The 21756-nt window shown below is 38.6% G+C and overlaps 1 protein-coding gene and 1 long non-coding RNA gene across 2 annotated transcripts in view; one reads left to right on the top strand and one right to left on the bottom strand.

Annotated features, from left to right (window-relative positions):
* The window catches only part of LOC124164475 (peripheral plasma membrane protein CASK-like), a 527806-nt gene that overhangs the window by 13230 nt on the left and 492820 nt on the right, over positions 1–21756 (bottom strand). Inside the window, exons 8-9 of the mRNA XM_046541802.1 lie at positions 18893–19015; positions 14717–14984 (exon numbers count right to left, since the gene is read on the bottom strand). Coding sequence (XP_046397758.1) covers positions 14717–14984; positions 18893–19015 — 391 coding nt within the window. The remainder of the gene's footprint in view (positions 1–14716; positions 14985–18892; positions 19016–21756) is intronic.
* Positions 11386–12725, top strand: LOC124163395. The gene is made up of 3 exons (XR_006865764.1): positions 11386–11549; positions 11845–12344; positions 12633–12725. It is a non-coding gene; the product is annotated as an uncharacterized LOC124163395 (long non-coding RNA).

Here is a 21756-nt window from a genome sequence, read left to right as displayed (position 1 = left end):
GAAAAGCCGCCGATGACGTGTGCGCCGCTCCGAACGAAAAAGATTTGGGTTAATACCACCACCGCATAGACTCGAGGAATTTCGTCCTGCCCCTTCCTCTTTCCACCGCGGCATTACAGGCGCTAGGCTCTTTCTCCGGATAGGATAACGGGAGAGGGGGGAGGGCTTCAGCAAGGGTACGCCTCCCCATTTATCCCCCCGGTATCTCTCAGGATGGTCCAAATTCGGGATCAAGCCTCCGTCCGTCAAAAGCCACGTCCGATCCTCGGGCGAGAAAGTCCGCCCTTCGGCGGGTGCCCTCCTCCGGGGGGGTCAAGACTTAATAAAGCGATGTATTTCCTTCCCGACGTGGACCTGTTACGCGGAAAAGAGTGCTCCATCACCACCACAGATACGCCCGTTGACCCCGACATCCGAGGCGATATTTTTTCTCTCGACCCTTCCAGATAATAAAAAAAATAAAAAAATATAGAGTTACTTCCGTTAAAAAAAACTTTCAACGTGTCCCTTCTGGTCTTCGTCCTTCAGGGGGAAATCCCTCGAGATATTCTTCCTGTCGGACGTTGAGGAGAAATTCCATTTCCAAGCCCTCCCCGAATGAAGTCGAGGAAAAATGAAGACGGCACAATATCAGGGCGGAAAAATACAGTGAATCACCTCAATGCACGGAGCGATGAATGTAAAAAAATAAGAGGACTCAATACTCAAAATCAGTGGCGCCGACTCCATGGGGCTTGAGGGGGCCCGAGCCCCCTCAATAATTCGTTATGGGTGTGAGGAAAAAAGTGTCAGGCTTGTCGATTTTCCCCGGAGTGTCCAGATATCGAGATTAGAGTTCTCATTGTTCTAATTTTGATCATATGACTCTTCGAAAATGCTTAAAAAACTTAAAACTCACTACTTATAAAATTTCCCGGTGAAAGATCCCCGGTTTGGGCCCCCCCAATATTTTTTGTGAGTCGGCGTCCCTGCTCAAAATCAACGGGGTCAGGTAAGCCAAGTTATCTCGACCAAATTCTCAAGGAGATAAGCAAATACGTAAAGCCCTAGAAATGACAAACCACTTCAAATGCTTAAACTTATACAACTGAGTGTATTCCTCAACCCAAAAAATCTAAAAAGATCCTAAAACACTGATATCCCCCAACTAATAATCCCCACTCCCAATTGAATGCACTCAGTGGCGTAGCCAGGGGGGAGGTACAGGGGGGCAAAACACACTTATTTTCCTTGATAAAAGAAAACAAAATATTAAAAATCATGATTTTACAAAATATTTCTTTAGCAAATGGATTTTTTTCGATTATGAAAAGTATTAAAATTACTTTAAAACCCATTACTTAGTACCCTGTTTTTTTTTTATTTCCCCCCTGGTTTTGAACCCCCCCCCCCACGAACGAAATTCCTGGCTACGCCACTGAATGCACTCACCATGAATGGGCAAAGGTAAAAAAAAAACACTTCAGGCTTGAAAAAAAGCCATGAAATGAAAAACTCAGAAGCTAAAATCCATATTCAATGAAGAGTTAAACAATTTTTAATGCAATACGTTATTGCATGGTATTTAGGTGACCGATTTGCACCATTTGGGAAGGAAGTTATTGGTGCGATGAGGGAAGGGCATGGAAGGAAGTGTGGAGAGAGACCCGGAGTCATCAATAGCCTCTTAACGAAAGGTGCCAAGGGGACATTGGCCAAACGTCCCATCCGATGGACAACATTCAAGCAGGGATCTGAAAATTCTATGTCACCACCTGGATTTGAACCAGAGCCCATGAGGTGGGAAGCCAACACTCTAGCCATCACAACAACCTGGTCCCACTAATTGCTATACGAGCGTGGCATTAGTCATTTTAGTAAATTTAAATTTATTGACAATTTTCCACAAATGTTTTATTTCATGATTGTTTTCAATGCAAATCATATTTAGGTCCTGAATGTAATAGATTAATATATTTATTTATTTATTTTTATACTCTTATATCACCGAAAACAGCATCATTGGCCTTTTATACCGGGGTTTTTAACTTAACAATCAAATGCACAAGAAAATTCGCATCCCATTACAGTTCCACAAATAAGCTGTCCCCTCAAAATGCTTTCCCAGTGGCAGATGACCAACTTATATCCACTCAGGAGACAATTAGACCAAGGGAACCCATGATCTAACCAAGTACTCTACTTCCTTGATTTACCCACAATGCAATGAGTAGGTACTGTTGCATAGAATTTTGGTTTAATTTATTGAGACATAGATTTTTTAAGGAATCTCTTCAGAATTTTCTAGCAGGGGATGCATTAAGAATATCAAGTATTCAAACAAGAGTGTATTAATAAATCAAAAATTGCAAAAAGAGATTTAAAATCGGACAGTATTACAGAATGCTGCCAGAGCCCTAAAGTTTAAAATTTTGGACAAGAATTCAATTAAAATTAAATTCCTATTTGATACCAAACCATAATAACTGCGGCCATGTTTCTGTTGAAACAAGTGATGACTTTAACTTTCAGCAATATGAATGAAATTTATTGCTCAATTAATGGCACGTATAGTATTTAAATCAATTTACAATGCTTGCAATCAGTGGGGTAGCCAGGAATCTTGTTCTGGGGGGTCCAAAATCAGGGATAAAAGTTTATAAAACAGGGTACAACGAAGAGGGCATAAACTAATTTTAACATTTTTCACAATCACAAAACTTCATTTTTCACAGAAATCTTTTGTAAATTAAGGATTTTCCGATATTTTGCTTTCTTTTATGAAGCAAAGTAATTGTGTTTTCAAAATTCCACACAATTGTGTGGAAAGTACAGAGTGATTTTATTTTATCCCAATTGGCTTTGCCACTACATGCGATTTGAATGAAAATTATCAATAATTATAGGCAGCCCACACACCATCAAAGCCCTCCCAAAAGCAAAGTTCTGGCTGTGTGTTTGTAGGAATTTAAACAACTATAAAGAAGAGACTCAATAATTATTGACACTCTAAAATACTGGATGATCATCTCCCACAATTGCTTTTCCATGAGTTTTTACTGTAAACATAAGATGTGAAACTTCAACTGTTAGAGAGCAATTTGGACATAACAGTAAGCTGTACATATTTATAAAAGAATGATTTGGGGTATGCATGTCAATATATAATTTTTTTCAAATGATTGATCAGAGTCAGACTCACTTAAGATAACGGATCTGAGTCTATACCTCAGTAGGAGTTTTCCCCGTGGCCTGAAGCTGTTTACACTTCACCAGAATATAGTGAGGACAGAGTGAGCAGGTACTGGGATAAGGTTGGACAGGTGATAAAAGGAGAAATGATCGCAGTATCGTTGGGGTGCTGTCACCGCCAATGCAATTACAAATTTGCTGTTCCTATAATTTGCATTTCTTTCATGAATAAGGACAGGACTATCGATAAATCAGTACATCACCTGAATAGAAACTAAAGGTTGGTTTAGAATAGGTGAGGGTGGAGCTCACCCCAGGCTAAGCCACTGACATATAAATATTACATATTCAGGGTTAGGGACCAGTTCTTTTACCTTATATTTCAAGGCATAATCAATGTTTTTTGTCAAAATTCCAAAATTTTAGCGGTAAATATTGAGTCAGGAGCCACTGGAAAATAATCATCAACCAAACAGTCTATATACACCCATGTCTCGTATAGCGCAAGGGATGCGTTCCTTGGGGTCTTTGCGCTATACGAATTTGCGTTATACGAGAGCGTTTTAACATAGGGAAGATAGGGATGCGTTCCTGGTAGCATAGGTCTTGGGTATTGAATTTCCTCTAAAACATCTATATTCCCATAAAAAGCCTTAGAAAACATTATTTCTATAAATATTTATAGTTTAAAACATCTTTAAAGATAGTATTCACGCATTCAAAGACTTTTATTCACGTTAAAAAAAATTCTTACGTGCTTTCGAAATTCCGTCCTGTCGTGCGGGTAGGCTAACATCTGCTATCTCAGGGGATCGTAATGCGTTGCCGGCAGTTGATGATTTTTCAAACTAGTCTAAAAACAACTATTGTGTCACCCAGGCCCTTTTGTCGCTCATCGAAATGACAGGAAAATGCTACTTTAAATGCCATTTCATAGCTAGCGGAGTTTATGAATGATAAATCATTTTAATTTGAAGTCCTCCGAGTCATTAGCAGCTACGTGAAACAGTCTTTAAATGCCTTGAAACCTGACCCAGGTTTTCCTTCCCTGAAAATGAATGAACGAGAATGCATTCTTTTCAAAAAGAATATCGTCTCATCAACACTAAAAACTAGTTGAGGGGGAAAGGAGCCACTTTCAATAACAGCTTGGAGTTCATCAGAAAATGTTGTGGTGGCTGCGCTATCAACACTTGCAGATTCACCTGATATCGCCGCACTGAAAATACCTGCTTGCCGTTTAAATTCTGGAACCAACCGGAGCTTTCACTTAATGTCTCGGAGCGATTACCACTCTCGTCTTTTAGTACTGATTCACCATGAACTTTCCGTATGTGTAGACCGCTTGGTTGAAGTTGGTGCGGCTGAGGTAACTGATATTTTAGCTTCGTCTTTATTCAGAATAAGGCATCGTGAGTTTAAACTTCCGCGCAATATCGCTTTGACGCTCTCCATTTTCAAAGCAATTGACCTCTCTCAAGTCCTCTTCTAGGTTAATGGTTTTTCTTGATAAATTCTTGAATTTTCTACACGCATTCCTATTTTTTGCCATATTCTCTTGGTTTTTACCCTGTATGGCTCTATCTAAATCACCTTCTTCTGCTGAACTGTATTCCTGAGACGCAGAAGGGCTATGACTGCGGGGAGGGAACGAAGCCATTGTGTTTGAGACACTATAGCGGACCCTTTTATGTGTTGATGCTATTCATGCGCAACTCGGTCACCGCCCCATTTCTCCCCCGTGAATACCGATGACCTTGAAGGCTTTAGCGTAGACTCTCTACCTGGAAGGCAATCGCCCGGTATTTTTTTTTATAACCTACGACGGCAAAAATACGTCTCAAACCGTATTGCTGAAAAAAAACTCTTTTCCACTAGCCCCACGCTAAATTAACGATCTAAATTATTTATTATCATTCTGTTAAGGAGACGAGATAAATCTTCGGTAGGCCGGCTATCTAGACCCAATGACGAGTAATACTTTTGGCAATTGCGCAGCAATGAATTTCGATTAATATATAAACAAAAAAGAAGATTTGAGGCAAGAAATAATATTAATATGCGTAAATTGATAGAAATTTCGTGTGTACTTAGCGCAAGTTCACGTTTTATCACGAGAGCGTTTAAGATATGTGATTAGGCTACACTGCGTTGCAATGTTTCCCCGAGGAACGAATTTGCGCTATATCGAAATTGCGCTAATCGAAATTGCGCTATACGAGACATGGGTGTATAAAAAAGAGTGTTGTACGGGTGAATGCCGCGTGTCGTAATGGAGATTGCCCCGATGTTTCGCGACTGACTTTTGGTCACTTTTTCAAGGGAATGATGCTGGGAAATAAAAAAATTTTAAACACCAACTCATCCGCGAAGCCATAGAAATAAAGAAGAACAAGAATAACTACATATAACAGAGATACCGGATTGAGAATCAGCAGTACTTGGAACCCAGTCATCCGCAACATTTCGTTATCTTCCCCCTCCAGTCCTAACTCCTCACACCCTCTGCCCACCCCTCCCACCTGAAATAAAAAAGACAGCAAAAACCTAATCCCAGCATCGTTCCCTTGAAGAAGTGACCAGCAGTGGGTCGGGAAACGTCGGGGCAATCTCCATTACGACACATGGCATACACCCGTAGGTCATTCTTTTTTAATCACCATGAGCCACGAAAGCTTCAATCAAGAAAGTCTATATCTATACCTATCCATTGAGACTAGAACTAGATTGAGTCTAACGAATTAGAAAAATACTACCCCATAAATCTTTTATTGGCTAAATACTGTCTCTAGGAATCAGTGTGCTGCAAGCTATGGGGTAGCCAGGAACTTTGTTCATGGGGGGGTTCAAAACCAGGGTGGGAAAATTTAAAAAAAACAGGGTACTAAGTCCATAGAGGGTTTTAAACCAATTTTAACACTTTTCATAATCGAAAAAAACTTCATTTGTAGAAGAAATCTTTTGTAAATATATGCTTTTTCAATATTATGTTTTCTTAAATGAAGGAAAGAAATTGTGTTTTTATATTTTGGGAGAGTCTGGACCCCCCAGAAACCCCCTCTTGCTGCGCCACTGGCTGCAAGAATTAAAGGGGCAACATGTGGTGCCTTCATGTGCAATGCCCTGACAGGTTTTTGAAGTCCCTGGAAAGCTGCCATGGCTTATGCTAGTACAGATTGTGTTTCCAGGCTCAATTTGAAGAATTTTAATATATTAATGTCATATCTTCTGGACCTGAATATAATACATATGTACTGAAACCAGTCGTGAAATAAAAGTATGTATGTGCAGAAAACTTCCAGTAACTTTTAGAAGACCAAGAAGTAGCCTTTTGAAGAACTGACCTAAAAGTAGTGGTGGCTATTTTTAATATCTTCCCTGGGCATCTGCTTGATCTATGAAAGTTTTTTGTAGTTGATTGTATTGATTCTAGGAGTTTTAACAACTTATTCATTTTTCAGCAAATTTCTTTACCTGTAGTGTACTAAATCCCACTAGATAGTCAGTAACAATTGGTGAAAAAAAGAAGGAAAATGAAGTGCTCTGGCAAGATCTCATCAGAAACCAGCTAACAGAAGTTCAGTGCAGAGAGGAGGAACCATAGAATCAAACCAATGCTCATGTACATCAAAAAATCTAATGAAATTCAGTGAGAAACTTCAGAATGCAGAACTTCTCAAAAATATCATTTTCCCTCTTTGTAAGCATAGAACTTAAGAAGAACAAATGCAATATATTAATGAAGTAATTGCCTCTCCAAAAGATAATAATCACTAGGATTTTCTGTCACTGTGACCTAATACATAACTGTATTGATGCTCATGGACATAGAACAGGCTCCAGAAAAGTCATCCTTTGGTACACTAAGGGTGTATTGATGCCCTTGGATGTTAACCCTTACACTGCTGTGAATGTACCTGGCACGTTTGCACGGCAGCTGCTGTGAACATACTTTTTCTTCATCCCTGCCATGCGCTCAGCACTTTTGCTGAAGCACTCCGAAGGGTCGCTAATCTGGAACCCTTTCCTCAACGAGCTGACCCTCGATAGCCCCTCTCTTAGACCCTCCAAGTGGGGGGCCTCCCTCCCCAAAAGTGATCTCTCTTCAGCATTTTGAAAATCTATCAATCAATGCAATCAGCAAAATATGATTGTTTCTGCCAATCAAGCAATCAAGTATGTCTTTGAACCGTGTTTCTGCAATGAGAAATAACGATTTTGTTAACTTTGTTAAAATGGCCAATTTCTGGTGGTCCACAGCCATGTTTTTAGCAAAGTTAATAAAATTGTTATTTTTCATCGCAGAAACACGGATCAAAGACGTACTTGATTGCTTGATTGGCAGGAGTGTGATGCAAACAATCATTTTTTGATGATTGGATTGATTGGTTGATTTTCAAAATGCAGTCAGAGCGATCACTTTTACGGAGGGAGGCCCCCTGCTCGGAGGGTCCAAGAGACGGGCCAGCAAGGGTGAGCTCGTCAAGGAAAGGGTCCTGAATTTGAAACCCTACAAAGGTGTACCAAGCCCATCCTGGAGGAAGTATCTGTTCCATGGCCCAACAAAACACATTTTAACCTTTTTGCTGCATGTGAGGAGAAGGTTTTCAGAGATTGAACAGCAGTGAAAGGGTTAAGTAGGCCCCAGAATAGCCATCCTTTGGTGTGTAAATTACACTGCCTGAAATATACCTTTCACAAAAAAATTTAATTGATCAACACGAGACTTTTCAGGAACCTATCTATAGCATTACGTGAGTGATACCTGCAATGATAAACACAGCTTCAAGTTAACCCTGTGGAACTCGCACAGAGCCTGCTAGGCTCACATTGTTAATTTATTATTTCCGTGATAGTTCTTGACCAATTCTCAACAATGCGCTCACATTTTCTCTACCTTTTCCTTACTCTTTTGGTTACGTTTTACATGCACAGCATATCTCAATCAATCTATCATCAGGTTGGAATATGATACTTTTGCTTCATATGCACACGGTCTGAGCCCCTCAGGCTCTACGTGAGTGCTCGCGTTACATTTTTTATTCTCACTCTTAGTCTACTATTTTTCCCTTATTGCCTCTATAGACACGTTGCTTATATAAAAGCTTTTATGGTTAACATCTAAAACTCTATTCTTTGTACAGATTCTTCTCCTGCCTGATCGGCTTGATATTTTGAAAGTTAAAACTATTCACATCGGAATATGTCAGAGAAGTCATTATTGCTTTCCCTGATATAGTTGCAAGTGCGATAAAGTTTTCACACAGTATTAGCAGTGATGGCTTGTTATACATTGACCTCTTCTCAAAAAGCGTATTCACTTCACAACCTGGTGGCCAAGACATACGGAGAGCACAGTCATTCTCACGAGAGAGAGAGAACAGAAATCGAATGGCCTCTCCTCGCTGAAGTTTCAACTGTGCCAGAGTTTCCACCACCAAACAGTGAGTATTCTGTTTTAGCATGCTGGCAATGATTTTTTGGTAGTGAAATGCTTGCAAAAATTACAGAAAATACAAATAAGAACAGCAAGGAAGACAAAAAATTGATAGGCCAGCTGCGATTCGTGAGATACGTATTTGAATATTTTTACAGCGATTGTAAAAGTGCTTACACTATTGGTGAATATACAACCATTGATGAGAAACTTGAGGGTTTTCAAGGTCATTGTGCATTTTGGCAATACAATCCAAGCAAGCCTAACAAACGCGGGATAAAAGTTTCCCATCCACAACCCACACTGAGTCGCACTTTGCGGGCGGCTCTTCCGAGTGTGCTGTGAGTGGTAAGGCAGCTCAGGGGGTCTATTCTCTAACTCGAAGCGCGGTAGCTTTCTGGTGGAAAGATGCTTAATTAAGCTACTTGCTCCCACTTGTATTCTCTAACGCTGAAGCTCCGGCGAAGGGAGCTTGCAGAAGCTACCGGTAGCTTATTAGGCTCCAACCCTTATTCTCTATGGGATTTGAAGCTACTTCCGTAGCTTCAAACTAGCTACCACGGTAGCTTCGCGAAGCGCGCCCTCGAACCCCGCGCTTCAGCTAGCTACCATCAAAATACATAGGGAATTCCCATAGGGCCATGGGAATTCCTATGAACCGCCGTGAACCAAGTGGCGCGTGTCGCTAATCTTTTGTTCTATCCCATCAGTCTTTCTTGACACGGCTAGCGATTGAGTGGTAAACAAGAAAAGTGTTGACTATTTTTGTTGTTTTGCGTAATTATTTTCTTTAATGAGGTCGGGAATGCTGCGTAAATTATTTGAAGCCTTCAATTATTGTATTCTTAACAAAGTAGTGGGCATGAGTGACAAATTTCGTGACTAAACATCTATGTTTCGGAGTGAACTATCGATCGCGTTAACTAGTTGATTTCATTATTTGGAGAAGAAAAATGTTGCTTTCAATCATTTTATATCACGTGAAATCTTATTTTGCATGAAGTCATTACTAGTGAAAAGAAAACCCCGAAAACAGTGATTATTATTGATGTTGCGAGAGACTGTTGTATAGTGACGGTACAAATTGATGCGTTGAAATCATTACCAATGCCAATGTATCCACTGCACAGAGATGGATGTCTTATTTTTGCATTATTAGCAACGATCTTTGTTGTGAAGTGATTGTGTGAAGAGAGTTTAGTGTTACATAGATGCAGACCGTAGAGAGGCCCTGGCGAAAAATCTGTGTAACAAATATGTGTAAAAATATGGTACATTATGTAAAATTACACATTTACTACACTTTTCTACTCACAAAGTTACACAAATCGTACAGTCTGTACATCCTGTACATCATTGATACCACAGCCGTACTCAATGTGATGCATCAGATGTTACACAGATTGTACCACTAAGTTACCAGTCTATTCATGCACCAGAAGTGTACTCAATATATACACATCAATCACTATTTTTGGGGACACAAATGTCATCACAATTTTACCACTGTGTCGCGATACCATTATATTATGTGATTATTATTTTTTAATATAAAGGATTAAATATCGTATTTTGAAACTTGCGCCAAAGGCCAAAGCGACCGGCGGCCATCTTGCATACCATGTCCCAACAGCTGTCGCGCTGAAACATTCGCAGCTACTGTATTTTGTGACTTTACGAATTAAGCTATGCTGTAGAATGTTATTTTACTAGCAAATTTACGTTGAAGTACGCAACGGAAGAGGTAAATAATCCGTGTTTCGCAATGAAGACTGGCAAAAAGGAATTGGTAGAATACTATTTCAGGGACTTTTTAAATCGACGCCGGATTAAGTTCCTGTCTGTTTCTGTGTACTGAATTACCGGGTAAAGTGGATCCTAGCGGCACGAAGAGAGATATAAGAATATATCCTTGTCAGCATCAACACATATCTGCTGAGCTGACCATGTAAGTAAATGGAACATTTTTTCTAGTCGTTAGTAAATCACCGAGGTTGTGCATGTAATCTTTCGTGTGTACTAGTACGATTAATGAACCGCTAATTTCTGTCCAATAAGTATTTAAGATTATTAATTACTATGTTCACAGTTTAATTACAATTTAGCATGATCTTTGCTTTCGCGGCCATAGTAAAAATACAATCCATTCAGACCGATTAAGTGGAAATATCAGGGTTCTCGCAGAAGAATCCACTTTGTTAGCAGTTAGTTATGGCATTAAAGTATCAGTCTCAATCTCAATTAAATCGTATACGAAGAGTTTTTTCTTGAAAATGTATAACCATTGGAAATACGTCGAAGAATTATAATAATTAATAATCCGTTCAAAACATAGCCATCAATTTAACTCTCTCCGATCATTATCATTTAGGTATTGATTTGTGCTTCAGTACAATTTTTACGAATGCCTAAATTGCAATGAAAGTCATAAAGAGTTATAATGTTATCAATTTTCACAATTTGCTGGCAATTTCAGTAGAAGTTGGAATTGGGGCAGAAATAATATCTTCGGAAAATAATATTTCAACTGGTTTTAATACATATTGGATGTCAGTTTGTGAATGCAGTGTACATAACAGGACATAACTGAATTGTCAATAAGACCTGAAGATGGTGGCAATAATGCTGGTGAAACTATTGTTATACAAAATGTCTCATGCGACAGATTCCTATAAAATATTATCATCATGAATATTTACAATTCTGTGAAAGACTTGACGCATCTACCTTTGAAAATGAAGATTACAATGTATATACTTTGTTTATTTCATTGCAGATTTCCGAGTTGGCCCTAATTGGAGGCAACACTTCTAAATAAATGATTTTAACGAACTATCCGGTACCTATGTCATGAAAGACATCTTGGAAGCCAACTATAGCTGGATAGGCTACATAAATAAAAGAGTATTTTCTGAGCTTGGCCTGAAAACAATAATTTTTGGTAAGTTTTATATTACATTTTTTCATCATTAGAGGAGAGGTACTATCTGAGGCAATTCTAAATCAAAAGGATATTTCTTTGTGAAAACACCCCAAAAAACATCTATCCCTTTCTTCAGTAAGACTTATTTCTTATTAAGCTCTTCATCCCCACTACATAAGTTATTGTCTAACATATCTCTTCCTTATTTTCCATATAAATTGATCCTTCAAAAATTTTATAAATTACCTATGATGATCAATTGGACTACATGTTGTTGATATCATTGTCATAGAGAATACCCCTTCTTTTACAGATGCAGTTCGACTTTATCACCTAAGTGCTTCATCCAAGGAATTAGAAAATTACACAAAGCATTGGCTTAGACATGACAAATTTAGGGATGCCTAGAAGAAAGGCCATCATATTGATCATCCTAATCAGTAGTGCAGTTTTCACTTCTTTGTAGCATTAGTGTGTAATTAATTTTCCCATATTATGTCAATTGGTGTTTTAACTTTTAAGTTATATTGAATAACAAGATTAAATTTCCTAAATTTGATATCTTTGTGGAAGTATTCTGAAGCTGTTTATTAGTGTGGCTTCTTTTAAAATTCTGTTAGAAGATAGAGTTGTGATAACATAAATGCATGAAATTACTAGAATTTATTTTTCTGTTAATAACCAAATGAGTTTGATTAATGGTTGCACAAAAGTCCGCAGAGGTGATGACCATGTTGTCAAAGCTGGCCAGCGATTTAAATGGAAGACATAACATTGGCTTGGGGAAGAAGAAAATCTCAGGAGCCTGGCTTCGTAAGTTACTTCAAATTTTATTTTACCTATTGGCTTAATATAAGTTGGCTGGAATCAACATGGTATGAGGTAAAATAAATAAGAGCAGTAACTTAAGGGGTTGTTATTTATGAAAATGTTGTGAAAAATAAGGTTCTCTCAACCACTGTTTCATTTCATTAAAAAAAAAAGAAAGATTGTTTTGACAGAAAGTGTAATGTTATGCATTAAACCAAATTTTTGTCCATTTTATCAAGTTATAAAATTTTGCTTGACAAATGTTCTTAATTTTACTTTTTCATTTAACAGGAACTATCAAGATCATCAAGAGGGAGTAGAGGATGCAACAATTGATGATTTATAGTTCTTTTTCAAACAGCAATAAAGATTGATTTTTAAACATTCCTGCATTTATGTTTTTAATTTTAATCCTAATTGCATGGTACCCTTGTTACCATTATTGTACACCTGTGTACTAAATGGTACTATAGTGTACATCATGTACACATCATGTACCACTGCAGACTCTGTACTCACTGTACACAATTCAGCGCCAATTGTTACACAAGTTACACACAAAACCTACACAGATTGGGCCACTTTACCACAAAGTTACACAGATTGTACACTGGAGTTATAACTATGTACACTATGGTTACACACAGCCTTCACAGAGTTTACCATTTTCCTACACTAATGGTACACTCAAAAGTTACCATTAGGTTACACAAATGTTACCATTCTTTTTCGCCAGGGGGTGGATATATTATTGTGTTATAATGCAATGTAAGGTGTTTTATTATAGTTATTAATAAATTTTTTTGCTCTTCCAATGAATAAATGTGTTCATGATATCATTGTGCTTTCATTTCTGTGTCTTTGGCCGTATATACGCATTTAATTTCAGTGCCGGTAGTTAAGTTGGTGTATTTGTTTTGAATTTTGAGAAAGTGTAGCCATGGATATTCCAGAAGCCCACGGAGGAAGTCATCACAAAAACAATAATATAATATGACTTTAATATTGGGAGAAGGAACTACGTTTAATAGGTTGTTTTTTCATAATGATGGTCAAGTTCTAATGAATCGCCCTCGTTTGCAATAGTGCAAGCTTGGTGGTAGGCATATAATACTTATTCATAAAACCATTTAAATATTAATTTAGCCGTCGTGAGAACGGCACGACAGTAGAGTTTTGTGTAAATATCGTTTGAAGCATATTGTGAGCCTAAAATGATTGCTTAGGCCAATCTGAGTGAAATGACGTAACTTTCAAACATAATTTTCTCCACCTTCCCATTAACTTTGTTGAAGATATTCCCGAAATAATATACACTTATCGTATGCACATGTTATTGCGATATTCTCTCGCAGTGCAAGAAGGAACAATCTCTGCACAGAAACAGTTGGTCACCAAAATTTTTGCATCAAACAGGCAAAAGCATAAGGAGCGCTGAGTGTAAAGTTCTCGGGAATTAGAACGACAATGTGACAGCATTGGTTTAATGTGTTGGTAGTTTACTAACATTTTCTCTTCATTATATTTACATGGCCTACATGATTATCAATCGTGACATAAAGTGCTGCATCGATCGAAACTATTGAATTGATATAAAAGCCGCTTAGCCAAATATAATTATTTCTATTATTATTCGTATTTCTATTATTATGAAAGCTGAAGGCACTCAGCATTTCGTAATTTACAAAGCACATTAATTTCAACTAGAAGAAAAAGTCAGCCGAGAACGACTACATTATGATTTTCCCGCAGGTTACGAAATGTAACGAGCGATTTCATTGGTTCTAAGAGTAAAAACTGAGTTCGCACGAAATATTTCTCATACCCCATATCCGGTCTGAGAAAGCTACCAGAAATTCTCGGTCTGAGAAAGCTACTCCCTGTTAGAGAATAAGGTTGGTAGCCAATTCTGGTAGCTAGTTCGAAGCTACCACGACGGGAGCTTCGAGTTAGAGAATAGACCCCCAGGAGTTCTTCATGCCATCACTACTTGGGAGTGACTTCATAAAAGTAAGCCACTGGCTAGCCTGTGATTATTTCATTATTAAAATTAGATATTGCAATATTTCCACTGAGTTTTATCATGACACTATGCGCTCCGTCATTGCAAACAACATTATCAAGTGTTTGTTGTCAACACTTGATAATGCTGACAAATAACATTATCAATAACAAACAACATTATCAAGTCAACACTTGATAATGTTGTTTGTAATGACGAAACACGTAGTGTCATAATGAAACTCAGTGGAAATATTGCAATGTCTAATTTTACTAATACTAAGAACTTCCACCATATCGTGCCTCACATCATACAATGTGATTATTTCCTTGAATAACAGCATGAGTGGTACCAAAAGAAAACACAGACATACCTTTGGAAGTGGCTTCATCCTCCCCAAAGTCCAGGAAACCATCGTCGCACATAACACCGCCGCCAATGCCTCCTGGTCCTTCTCCAGGAACTGTTTGTGATGTGATCGGGGGTGGAGTGGAGGGGGGTGCTGTGGACATTCCAAGCTGCCAACGTGGAGAAGACACGGCAGACAGAACGGCCCCTTTAAGCCTTCGCCTTGCATTGAATTTCCTCATTTCCTCTACTGTCTCCGATAAGTGTATTCTGGCCGTGGCTTTATCACGATCCTTCATGCAAAAGGAAAATTGTTAAATCAATTTGCAAAAGTTAACTTATTACCTTTTCTGATGACACATATTTTGGTTAACTGCAAATTATTTTTAGAGTCATAAATTTGGCACATGAAATCTCAGGATGCTGATTACAATAACTCATTAAAATTTTCAAACTCAATACATATTTAACGTTGTAAGTCCAAAAATAACTAGAAATCAAAAGCTTTGGGTACTCACATACATAAATAAATTAGACATTTGGTTTATTTACAATTCCCAAAAAAAGCTTAGAACAACTTATTGCAAGTTCAGTTCACCATTTAATGCATATTTATTTGGAAAAAAGGAATTGATAATAAATTTCTGAAAGAATTGAAAAATATTTCTAGTAAAATTGACAAAGATGGCTCTCATTGACTCTAGATATGGTATTATCTATTTAAAAATATGAAAGCATATTTTAACTAGACCAATTTTTTGGGTATGTTAGGAAGGAGAATAAGTGATAATATCATGACATTAAGCAATGTTTCAAACATATAAGCCCTAAAAAAAGTTGATTATAATTATTGATTACTACTCTCTCACAAAAAGTCAATTACTACATGACTACTGATTTCCTCAGCAAAACTCTACTCATAAATATACTTGACTCATAAATGACATTGCTCACTCCAAGCCAAAACTATGTACATACTATGCACTTTGAAGCTGTCCCTCAGCACCATACGTCTTTACCGACGACGCAAATTGCAAAGGGATGGCTATCTATTATGATTCAGCTCAGAAGTATTTTTCCCACAGCCAAATACCTACACCCTTTATATATTAGAAGTATTTTAATGGATATTACATTGAAGGAAAGGAAAAAGCCTTAGACATGCAAGTCTTTCATAAGTTCCATCAAGTATTTCCATGATTTTTGTATGTTCCTGCAGGGCTATTCTGCTAAACAGGGCCATACGTATGGCCGGCCGTAAGTTTCTTATGGTCTGACCCAAAATTATGGCCTATACCGATTCCACTCTTGAGCCACGGGCACAGAAGACGTCTTTCCCCCCCCTTCCGCACGTCATTCACGGATGGCCCTCGGAAACACCCGAAGATAAGAAGACCGCCACGTGTATTCAAATGCATTCATTTCTATGTTCAAGTTTGTTAACCCGGGAAAAAACCCTTCAATTCCCAACCTTTTTACCTCCTCTGGTTTTTCCACTCTCCCCTCCCCCCCCCCCCCACGCCTTGCACCTCTACCCATTCCAACCAGCTCCTTGAGGACCTTCCACCCCATTTCTCCTCTCTCAGTTGTTACTTGAAAATGATGTAGTATCATTGAAACTCGAGTCGAAGTAAAAATTTTATTTTTGTGGAAAATTGCAAGTCAGTGATTCATTATGAAATTGAAACTTTAAGTTTCATTAATTTTATTATCAGAGGCTTATGTTTAGGTAGCTGTATAAAATTAAAACATCAATATGAGACTATCATTCTTTCCTTGATTTGTGGACGACATTTGTCCTTTACGCATCGACTCACTGAAGATTGCCTTACTGCCAAAAAAAAAATGTCTTGCCCTATGTTTCCTAGATATCCTCCCTAAAGAATCATAATGCTACAAGAATCTTAAAATATAAAACATTTAATAGCAGATATTTCAAGCTACCTACAGCTTTTCGAAACAAGTAAGAAATCTGCTCGCAAATGTAGCACAGAAAGCATATAAAAGCCCGTTCCTCCACTCACTTTAACAGAGCATCCATTAAAAAAGCATTTCTAACTTTTTAACTACAAGCAAACTTTTAGTACATCCACTATATCTACTTAAAAAGTAAGCAACAACTTTTGAGGCACGGAAATATTTAATGAAAATATATCATCATGGTATGCGAACAGATTAACTACATGTATCCCGTATCCTCCTTATGAAATCGACGTCTTTCTTTTATATATCTAGCCATTGCCCGATGAATCCATATGTGCTCCCCCGCAGTATTCATATATTTCTTGAAACAATCGCTACATAATCGATACACCTCGGAAATTTCTTTTATAACTCCTTAGGTGTGCAATGTTATTTCGTATGGCCTGTGTTATGACGGCCTCCTAGGCAGGCCATAGTATTACGGCCTTTAGGCCATAGCTACAGCCCGACTTATGGCCTTTCGCTCAGAGTAGAATCACTCGAAGGCATACGTATGTCTTGAGGCCGTAGTTATGGTCAATTTCGACTTATGGCCCGGCCATACGATTAGTGGAATAACCCTGCTGGAATCTTTAACTGTAGCTGTTGACAAAAACAAGAATATTCCTATGACCATTATAAATGGCAACATTATAAGGCATGAAATGAAAAAATAGCTCCAGAAGTGCTCTATAGATTGCTCCCTGTATTAGCTTGGTTAAAAATGAGGATATTGAATTTATGATTACTAGCAATTTCATTGCGAAGGTTAACCTGGAATAAAATTTATGGGGGGGTTTATCCCCAAAACCCCCCCTCGCTGCGCCACTGACAGAGCAAACTTGGGCCATCAAACATGCACACTGAACTATTTAACCCTTTCGAAGTGGTGGAGTTCTCCCCTTAGTATGACTGCTGGACTGAGCCCCAAGAGACCCTTCCTTCCCCTCAGTATGGAGCATTTTTGCAGGAAATTTGTTAAGAAGGGTCTTGCGGATAATCACACATTCTCAGCATCAAGCATTTTTTGACCCTTCCTAGCGGGGACTCCGCATTACATTGTAGTCCGAGGGTAGTTGGGCTCCCTCCTATTGGGGTTTATAACCCTACCAGCGCCATTGGTTCGTGGTCAATCATGCTTTGTTTATTTGAATTAGCTATATGGATAATTGTTACTTTCTCTTAAATTGCAGACTTCGAATTGAATTTCTTGTTTTATTCAGGGAATTGTCAAATTTTTAGCAAAGCTCTACCGTCAATATTAACGCATTGAATGCAGAACAATTTCCATGTTGATGTTAGTACCGAAATTGATATACAAGTGAATATTTACCGTAGAATTTTGTTTAAATTGTAAACACTGCTCCAAAGACAAGGAATTCAATTCTTAGTTTATATATTTTAAGAAAGGAACAAATATTTATTTTGAAAACCGACTGAATGAACCAATGTATGACTGTGGTCCCTTACCACAAAGAGGGCTAATATAAGACGAGGGGTCCTGGAACCTGCTCCCGGATTTCGTGGGTAGGTACTTTGTTAGCTGCCAAAACTGAGATTTCGCGAACTCGTGACCCTCATAAGAGGGGGGAGAGCTAAGAAACGTATACATATTTTTGGCATTCGTTCGCCTGGGTAGGAAAATCTCTGACGAAAATTTGAGGCTTTCCTCTCCCAGGTCAGGAAACGTCTTGCCACATATTTTCATCGTAAATGGCGAAAGGGTTAATCCTTCCATTTGATCAGCAGTGAAATTTACATGAATTGCCATGCAAAACAATTTGCCTGGCTGGCAATTGAGGCACAGACATTTAGTTGGCACAGGGCACAGTGCAGAACACTATGCCATCCAGGTTCCTTAATTCCCAAGGAAATTGTAGCGAAGCATATGGTACTAAATGTTAGGCCCCTGCAGTATGCCAATGATGGCAATGCAAGGGGGAACACCAACCATCAGAGTAGCACATGTTATGCACTGAGTCAACATAGCTATTTGCTAAGTATATTTATTAATACATAAAATACAAATAAATAGTGAAAACCTACAACTAACTAACGCAGTAACTCCACAGTAGATGTACATTCGGATTCCCGGAGTCCCGGAGAATGAAGCCACCATTATTGCCACAGTCATTTATGCCACTACAACAAGTTTAGGTTGGCTCCCCTTATGATAATAAGGAGTTAAACAAAAAATATTAAAATGTACGTACTTGTAAACATACGTATTGATACATACCCTAAGCCATGGGTGATTTAGAACTCCTTGAATAGTTATCCTTTGGTTGGGGTCTAGGGTGAGCATTCTCCGCACCAAATCCTTTCCAGATTCACTGATGCACTGCCATCTTGGGTGATCCAACTGCTTGGCCAAAGAGGTAGAATAAAAATGAAAATTATACATTGGAAAATCTCATAGATAAATGCCAATCAAGTAAGCTAGGACTCACAATCGTGCGCAGGCCATAGATACCATGAGGAAATAATAATAAAAGGTTGACAGTTACATGACCATAGACAATCCAATTTAAAAGAAACAAACATAAGACACATTTATGATGGCATATAAATGCATCCTAATATCAGGGTAATTGATGAAAAACTGCTAATGAACCATATAAATAGGCACTTTCTAGGAAACTTTCTTAAGGCAAAAGGTTGTAGATGATATAACCCATCAAAAAAGTATTTGGACTGGCATAAACAAGCACCAAACAGGAGCATTTACAGCATAGCATAAACACTCCAAGGGCACTCAAATATTTACTGCATATCTTTTCAGACCCTAAACATTGGACAAAGATTCTTCCATCATTAAGCCAAGGTTTAATTCAGAGTTGACTATGTATAATTAAAGTTACCAACAGGCAGGTCTATCATTGTGTCATCCCACAAAACTCCATGAATATGAATATTAAGTGAAATTGATGAATCAGGAAATGTGCTTTTTAAATTGAACTCAGCCATTGGTAATAGTAAGGATGGTCTCTGCCCTGATTCCTGAATTTCTTCTCTATCTGCATGGCTAGAGAAAAGCTGCATACTGACATCAAATAAGAGATAATATATACATTCTCTTTATAATAATGTTCCTGGATCTCAAAAGCTCCTAGTCTCTTCTCAACCACCTCCTCACCATCTATGTTTCTGTCCAAACTCGTGTTGGACCCCTTCTTAAGGTACGTGTACACGGTAGAGTTTTTAGCTAGATTTGCTCCAACGAGAGCAGTTTACCAGAAGAGTCTACAATGTAAACATCTCTCAGTCATTCTAGCTACTATGACTCTCGGCTCTAGTGGTAGAGCTGCTCTCAGACTAGAACGGCAGTGTGAACAGAAAGGCAGAGTGTCTCACGAGACTGCTCTCACTCTATCAAGGGTGTCACATAGAGTATCTTCTATCGGGAGAGGAAATCAATACTTTCTGCAAGAAATGGATAAAAAGTGGGGAAAAACTGACCTCTGATTCAATTCAGCCGTTCGAAAGTTATGCAGAAAAATGATCTGGGGCTTTCCTGGAGTCTCAGTCGAACGAAATACTCTCAAATCGCTCTCACCACGCAAATTGCCTGATTACGGTAGACATTTCGACCAGTGACTCATTGGTTGTCATCAGGAATACTGTGAGTCGCTTGGCAAAACATATTCAGTACAGGAAAATCTCAACCGGTGGAAGACCCAAGAACATTTCATTCAGTAACCCAGAACTTCGAAATACCGCAAGTAAGGAATTTTGGGATAGGCCCCAAAAAGCAAAACCAATGAAGTAGATTGTAGAAAATTTGAAAATGGAGGAGAGAGAATAACGCCAATAGCAGTCTCGTGAGAGAAAATTTCTTATCAGTGTGTACAGTTTCTAGACTCAGTCTCACTGTAGCTATCCTACAACCCCTCGAGATAGTTTCGCTAGAGTAAAATCTCTCACCATTGAACACCGTCTCCAGAATCAAGTCTCGTTGGAGCAGTCAAACTCTAACAAGATTTTGCTCCACAGTGTAAACGTACCTACAGGGCAGTGAATGGCTATGGCCAGAGGGCACCAGCACTATGCAAGGGGAGGACTACCAAGGGATGAGGGGGTACTTATAAATTGTTTTATTTACTCAAGACGGTGTTAATTACGATGTTAAATGAAACATCTTTGAAATGAAGTTAACAGCTCAATGTTGGTATTCTGACAGTAAAATTTGTCAGTTTTGGAACAGGAGGGGGGCCAAGGATTTTCAGGCTGCAGGGCACACTGGGATACGTTCCGGTATCCTGGCCGCCCAGCACAGGCCTGTTTATGTCCTGTATATGTAGAATTATGCTTAATAATCTTTACATTTTCTTAACAATCATATATAATTATCCTCCCATCAATGCTTTTCTATTCAATAATGCCTCCATGGCCATTACTATCCTCTAACATATACTTTCTGCTGTGCTCATTTTCCTTCAATCAGCTCTCCAACAATTCTGTCCTTTGTATCCCAACTCTTTAAGGGCCATCCCCTGCTCTTCTTCCCCTCCACCTGTCCTTCTCCTATTTTTTCGTCAGGCTGTTACAAAAGACAGGTTATATAGGATGTAAAAGAGAAGAAAAATGTCACTATGAAGATGCTAGTGGATATGAGTGTGGAATGGAGACCTGCATCAAACCAATCTTGAGATCATTAACTTAAGATGATGATGATGATGATGACTGCTTCCTCCAAGTAAAAGGATCCGACCATTCTGTATGAACATTTATTTATCATTGTTTACCTCTCTCTTACTAATGTAAGATGGCAGTGTGCACAAAAAAAGGAATGGGGGTAGGCTTCATCGCTTCCCATCGTTGGCGCAACCAATCTAGTACATCAGAGTGGGAGATGCACAGAGAGGAGAAGTGCATGGAGGCATATTGCACGAGAGCAAGTCGTGTTTGAAGGATGAGTTGCATGCAGAGGGGAAGTTGTGACTTGCGAGTCAATCCAATCTTTGTCTGGAGTCGCATGTTTGTGCTAACTCACTCACACTGTCCATCAGGATGAAGTAAAATGCATTAAACTTAAAAGTTTCTCTGAGCTCTGGGGGGGTTTTATCCCCCATTCGCTGCGCCACTGGTGTCCATCACTACCTG

This window comes from Ischnura elegans, chromosome 8 (genome assembly GCF_921293095.1).
Source record: "Ischnura elegans chromosome 8, ioIscEleg1.1, whole genome shotgun sequence".
Taxonomy (NCBI): Eukaryota; Metazoa; Arthropoda; class Insecta; order Odonata; family Coenagrionidae; genus Ischnura; species Ischnura elegans.
The sequence above is the reverse complement of the archived record's forward strand: the minus strand, read 5'-3'. Positions and strand labels throughout refer to the sequence as shown.